This window comes from Helicoverpa armigera, chromosome 4 (assembly GCF_030705265.1).
Source record: "Helicoverpa armigera isolate CAAS_96S chromosome 4, ASM3070526v1, whole genome shotgun sequence".
In the NCBI taxonomy this organism is placed as follows: domain Eukaryota; kingdom Metazoa; phylum Arthropoda; class Insecta; order Lepidoptera; family Noctuidae; genus Helicoverpa; species Helicoverpa armigera.
Window position 1 is genome coordinate 10,409,234 of NC_087123.1, and position 6,811 is coordinate 10,416,044.

At 39.5% G+C, this 6,811-nt stretch overlaps 1 protein-coding gene across 1 annotated transcript in view; it reads right to left on the reverse strand.

The window, feature by feature from the left end:
* The window catches only part of LOC110375007 (uncharacterized), a 41,062-nt gene extending 35,011 nt beyond the window's left edge, over positions 1-6,051 (reverse strand). Inside the window, exon 1 of the mRNA XM_021332960.3 lies at positions 4,901-6,051. Coding sequence (XP_021188635.3) covers positions 4,901-5,708 — 808 coding nt within the window. The 5' untranslated portion in view covers positions 5,709-6,051. The remainder of the gene's footprint in view (positions 1-4,900) is intronic.
* Between the last annotated feature and the right edge of the window lie 760 nt (positions 6,052-6,811).

Consider the following 6,811-nt stretch of genomic DNA (forward strand, 5'->3'; position numbering starts at 1 on the left):
GTGCAATCAATGTTAATGGCTTGATAATTTATGATCTCTTTTAGCGAACGTGACAAAAAAAAAGTATGAGTATCTATGAGTCATGTATGATTTTCCCCGAAAATAGGTGGGTTTCATAAACCGTGGAATCTGTTGTTTGTATGTAGAAGGAAATGAGTTTGGTTTTTGGAATAGATTATTAAAAATAAATAGGTTTTCCCAAATTAACTAATAAAAATAAAAGACTTCACAGTTTAAATGGCGATTCTGAGTATTCTGACTGCAGCTCACTTTAAATATTGGAAATGCAAATAATAATTAAATATTTATTTCTTTAATATTATTGGCCTGTAATTCTTTTTGTCTTTTGTCCTTTCTTTGTCCCTTTGTCTTTAACTTGTCTATTTTTAAATGTTACGAGTTTGTGGAAATTTTATAGCCATTTTGATACAAATTATATAATATGCTTAGGTACCAATTTAACTCAAGTATAATAAACAAATAGGTACGTAGTCTTAAAAAGTGATGTGGTAGGTAAAGATACCAAATTACGTTCCTTTACAATCATTAAGACTACAAGGTTGAGTTCGGAGAAATTTTACATCTGTGTATTATTAAGTATATTCTATGTCTAAGCATCTTCCATGGTTCTCAATTGATAGACAGGTTTATATTACGTTTCACCACGAAACAGTGAAACAGACTTATTTATGTAAGCAAATTCTGGCTAAATCATATCGGTAGTATCATTTCTAGGATTATATTATCCAGAACTCCGGCATAGGCTGGGAAAGCCAGATGTTCGTTGGCTCACCACTGACACACATTGAAGAGTAGGTTGGCAATAAATATCGACGGAGTTAATGATCATAATTTATAGTAGGTTGGTACCTAAATAACTGCCATGTACTTTGTGTCATACGTTGGTACTTGGTTTAGTACCTTTCTAGTCGTAGGTATCTATTGGGTACTAAGTATTTTGTGCAGTTGACAGATGTCAGTTTTCTAGGGAAAATAGCGTTGTTTGTAGACTGCCAACGTTTGCAACTGCACCAAGAAACGGTCTGGGTTTAGGTACTTAGTAGAAGTTAAACAGCATGACGCTTATGACAGCTACTTATTCTTATTTATTGCTAGTCGTAAAAACAAAACGTAGAATATTTATTTGTATAAATTAGGTGATGAAACCATCCGACGTAAAAATTGATGTGTCCATTACCTACGAGTAGATAATACTGACTGATTTTTAGAATGAAAAGAATAAATCGAGTTTAAAGTTAAGTTACATATTAATACAATTTGGTTTTGACACCTGTCAGTTTCACCGTCATAAATAATAGTGCACAGTGGGCTAACTAACCGCACGGATCACTTTGCTTTCCCAGGCAAGATCCACAAAATAACAATGATACAATTTAAATTATGTAATATGAATAAAAAAATATTTTTGAATGCCATTTATAAATTGAAATGAGAAAGCGTAACAAGAATTTTAAATAAGAAACCAACCACGATGTTATTGGTGCCTACATATGTTTAAAAACAAGTTTCTTTTGTTGATAAGCCAACAGAAAATGTCTGAACGAGTCATTGACTCCTGCTGTGTATTTTTATTTCATACATTTATGCATGAATAATGTTGTAAGACTTGAAACTTATAATTGTAATGCTTGTTTGTTGAACAGCATAGTCGAAAGGGCAACACTTTCAGGTTTGGCAGTTGGATGTTGTCAGGCCCGCCGTAAGCGGGCGTGCAGCGCGTGCACCGCACGCGGGCGGCACATCCTAGGGGGCGGCAAATCGAGCGACTTATCACGTTATATTAAAAAAAAACAATATCTTTTTACCAATTATTTGATTTCAATATTTCCAAACACAGCAATAGCGCTAAGAATATTACTTATACTGCCGGTTTTAGTTACATCTGTTGATCATTTTCAAAATTAAAAATTATTACAAACGATTTAAGATCAACAATTGGCGTAGCGTGGGGGGCGAGAGCAGGGGGGGCAAATGCCCTGGGCGGCACTATTTAGGGGGCGGCAAAATCAACCCATACGGCAAAATTAAACCATAATTACGTAATAAAAATATTTTTACTAAAAATAGGTGAGTAGATTAGCAATAAAATTTCAGAAAAACCGCCCTCGCTTTGGTCGTCCCCTATCAATTTTGAAGGGTTCATCCTTTGCATCCCCAAAAAAATTCGCGCTAGCTGCGCTCGCGCCTCCATGTCAGATATCGCAGTCAGTAGCGGTTTTAGGGTAGGGCGCGGTTGGGCGACGGGCCAGGGCGCCGTATATATGGGGCGCCGCAGGCGCCCCCAACAAATCCATGATCAGAATTTTACTCCTATTTTTGTTTTAAATTTCATCAAAGATTGCAACTTACAAGAACTGTACCCAAATGAATGGATAGCATCAGGGCCATCTTAACCTATGGCGCAGCGTGTGCGAATAACCCGGGCGCCGCGGGCTCAGGGGCGCCCAAGGCGAATTTGTGTTTAATTCCGCGTTAAATTTGAGAAATTATCGAAGAAACACTACTTTTATGTCCCAAAACTCAAAAATTTTCGCGCTCGCTTCGCTCGCGGCTTCTTCACTTCACAGTCGCTTTTTACTATATAGGTATGTTTAGGACTTTTAGTGATCCAAAACTCAAAAATTTTCGGGCTTGCTTCACTTTACAGTTGTTTTTATTTTTCAAGATTTTTTTTAGTCTACCCTAGCAAAAAGGGAGCGTGGTTTTTAAGTTCTTTTATTAATAAGAAAGTAACTTCTAGTTTCCATATGAACTTTCTTATTTACGGTACTACATTAAGTCCCAAAATTTTAATACATAGGCGCCATCATCAACAAAGAGTTATGTACGTTTGGGCAAAATTTTGAGTAATTTTTGTTTTGAGTTCTAAAATATTACAAGGAATTTCGCGCTCGCTTCGCTCGTGCAATCAGAAGACACATTCACGTGTTTTTGCATTCACCAACCAGCAACCGCTGGTTGAGTTAAAACCGGCACTGATCGCAATTTATCTTTGTTTAATTGTTGAGGCCTTCGATTTCGAAAAATCATTTCGCGCACGTCCGTTATAGCTTTTTGTTTACTTTGGCTTTTTATGGTATTTTTACTTCATGAAAACTCTAAGGAAAAAATAGCGCTCGCTTCGCTCGCGACGTCATGTACATTTGCGCTTCATTTCTGTGCATATCTTACTTTTTGACTTTGCTTTGTTAATTTACAGTGGTTTTTATTTGTTTTGTGTCCTTAGACTAAATAAATTTCGCGCTCGCTTCGCTCGCGCTTCCTTACATATGAAATATATCTCATGCGTTGATTTTTTCAACGGGAAACCCACAAAAAACCATTAATAACATATTTTACTGAAATTAAACATTGCTGTAGATAATTTAAGTTCGTTAGTTTAAGTTACCCATAATCTGTTCTAAGCACTTTGATATACATTATGTTGGTACCTACCCATTAATCACAATCTTTCAATACATCGGACCCCCTGGACCCCCCCCCCTCTTATATATTTTTTGACAAAACCCAGCATAATATGTAGTCGTAGGGCGGCATAATCGGTTTTGCACGCGGGCGAACAAACAGCTAGCGGCGGGCCTGGATGTTGTACAACGATAACAGAACCATGATCGAATAAAATAAAACAATGGCTGTCAAAAACGACTTCTAAAAGATCAACACCGTTGAGAAACCAAAAGCCTGTTACTTAATATTACACAGCCTATATTCAAAGGAGGTACTCTTTCTCAAAAGTTTTGAAACTCTGTGCATAATAGACAAGTAGAGCAGCTACGGTCTTGGGCAAGGTCAAGGACAATCCTATTTACTTTGATCGCACAGTGGCGTGGCGCCACGGATTACCGCACATGGAACTTTCCTCATTTTACTAAACAAGGATTACCTAACTTATTATAAATTATTGTCCCTTGAGCATACACGTGTTATAAAAACGTGTCATTAATTAATTTAATTCCATATGTATTTCAGTAAGGTCATCGTCGTCACAGCCTTTTTATCGTCCACTGCTGGGCACAGGCCTCCTCTCACACGGAGAAGGATTGAGCGATAGTCACCTTAGTTAGGTACCTAAGCAATAATGTTAGTTCACTTATTACCAGTCATGTCTGAGATGTTTCTTGACGGCCTAGTATTTGCTTATGATGGAAAAAGAACAACATAAATTGGAACGAGTTAATAAGAGACAATCAGAGCGTGCAACCCGTGGAGGAAATTCTTGATTCAGTTATGATAAGTAGCTAGTTAAGTACTTACAACTTAAAGCAGATTGTTCTTAGGTTTCTGGGAGAGCTATTTATTAAATTCTTCGATTAAGAACATATTTGAGAATCCATAGATTCTAAAATGCTGAATTCCGCAAATGACAAAGAAGACAATAGAATACACTAGGTAAAATGCCGATCAAGCTGCTAAGGACAAACCCTTATAAAAACTTTGTTACAAGTCCACCGACTGAACCCAAGACTCAACTCTCTACAATCTCAAGTCGAGCTTGCGACCACTAGACCAGCAAAACTGGTTTTCAAATGGTGTTGCTATTGTTTTATTCACGCAGTAATATTAGGTAATAATGCTTTTTCACGATGCGTTCTGCAATTTAAGCATTTTACGATTGCCTTTTTATCTTGTAAAAATTGTTTGTGGCGCCAGTAATAACAAAACACATTACTTATATCGTAAATGCAGCTAACGATACGATCGCTCGTCAGACGATAATTCTAGGGGTAATCGCTCATTATCTCCACAAATCAGGGTCGTTTGCGATAAGTCACGCAACTGCCAGCCTATAGAACGTTGGATGTCTTTGTTTTTATCTCAAACGTTTATTCTTTAGTTTCCTGAAGAATTTGTATACTCAAGACACTACAAGTAATCTTACCATTGAATGTGTCGTAAGCCGTAGGCTGATAATCCTCCCGGAACGTGTCCTGCGCGTACGCCGCTATCAGGGAGCTCTTTCCCACAGCTCCGTCACCCACCAACACACACTTTATCTTTTCCTTTTTTCCACCTTTCACCTTCCTTCTGTCTTTTATTTGAAACATTCGGTTCAAAGTCCGTTTGGCCTTCTTGTCCCTGACCGCCCACTCGTTCACTTTATCACAGCAATTCAAGTCTTCAGACACATCGTCTCGTATCACAGTGCGGCCGTTCTCTTCGGCCACTTCTGAGTAGTCGTAGTCGTCGTCATCCCGCCGCGAAATCGGGAACTGGCTCGGACTGTGCACTCCGAATACAAACGGCCCGTCTCTCTCGGGCACACGGGCAGCGAACCCGTTCGCCGGAGTCGGGGCCTTCGCATAATGCACTACCGGTGCACGGTACTGACTCGAAAGGTATTCGTCGGACGCTTGCGGGTCGAATCTGAACACAAGCTCTGCTTCTCTCCGATCCAAACTTAGTTCTGGAGGTGTTACTTTGTCTTGAAAGTATCCAACTTTCTCGCGTGCCCTTGTCTCCTGCAGTCGTCTCTCGAGTTCGACGTTCGATGGTTTCCAGTAATCTGGTCGGTAGGAATAATCTACGGGAAGGTTTCTGGGTGCAGGCAAGGGTCGTTGCGGGCCAGTGTCGCGGGGAGGCGCTCGTGGTGGGACCATTAGAGGCTTTTGCGGTTCCGCCAACAACGGCCGGCGCGCCGACAGGTTCGCGTTTCTGTTGAACATGATCCCTTCTAAACTGGGAGACATTTGCACTGTCACAACTGGCTGCCGACAAACGGATTATTAAGGTGTGCGTTCGCGCACATTACTTGCGCGATGTAATCGAAATATATCGCGGTTTGTGGAGCGCGCGGACGCGAATAGTAGCGTGCCGTCACTGCGGAGAACAGAACGCGACTGTCTCGGTCGGGGACGGCGGCCGGTAGCCGCGCTCCCCTCGCCCGGAGAAATGACCTGTTGCTTCTGGTACCTGTTCAGGTACAAGCGACCGTTTCGCGAGCAAAGCGCAGCTGCTGCCCGTGAACAAAGCCGTCATATGGCGTCGCCAGCCGCCTCACATAACCCCGCAACTTAAATTCATTCACGATATTCGACGATGAATGAACCACGACGTGTTTTGTTTACACAATGTTAAATGTTTACATATTAGGTTTAGATAGCTTCCAACCTCAATTCCTTCAAAGGCATTGTTGAAGGGTAATCGTAGTTTATAATAATTTATTTGTTTATTTTATAAGACAATTTCCTGGGTAGGTAGTACCTACCTAGTCAGGATCACATAAAATCTGCGAAACAACAAACATTAATCTACATTTGCATGCTGGCCTGGCATGCGTAATTGCGAACCTATACGCAATACCTAACTTTACGCAGTAGGTAGTATCATAACTACCACAAACACAATAACAAAAACTCGAGAAAGAGGAACTGCTACAAAACTGTTATTGTTTAAAGTGCATAACGTCTGTTTTGATTCTATTGTCTATTAAATAAAAGGTAGGTACTCTGTGCTGGTATTTAACAACACTAAACAATTAATGAGCATCTAAAGTTTCGTAACTATAATTATTGTTATTCGTCCATAAAGGAGAACAAGTCTAATTAATATTAGGTTTCTTTAGGAGAAACAATACCTAACTTGTACTTCCCTGAATAGGTAAATGAATTTATTTAAAACAGCAGGCTGGCTCACTGCTTACTCCCTGTTTCATTTCTTATCATATCACATAACACTTAGGTACCTATATACGATAAAATTAATATTTTACTCTGCTATCTAGTGGTGTAAATTTAAATTTACAATAATATGAGTTGTAACTTTATTTCCTGGCATCACGATTATTGTAACT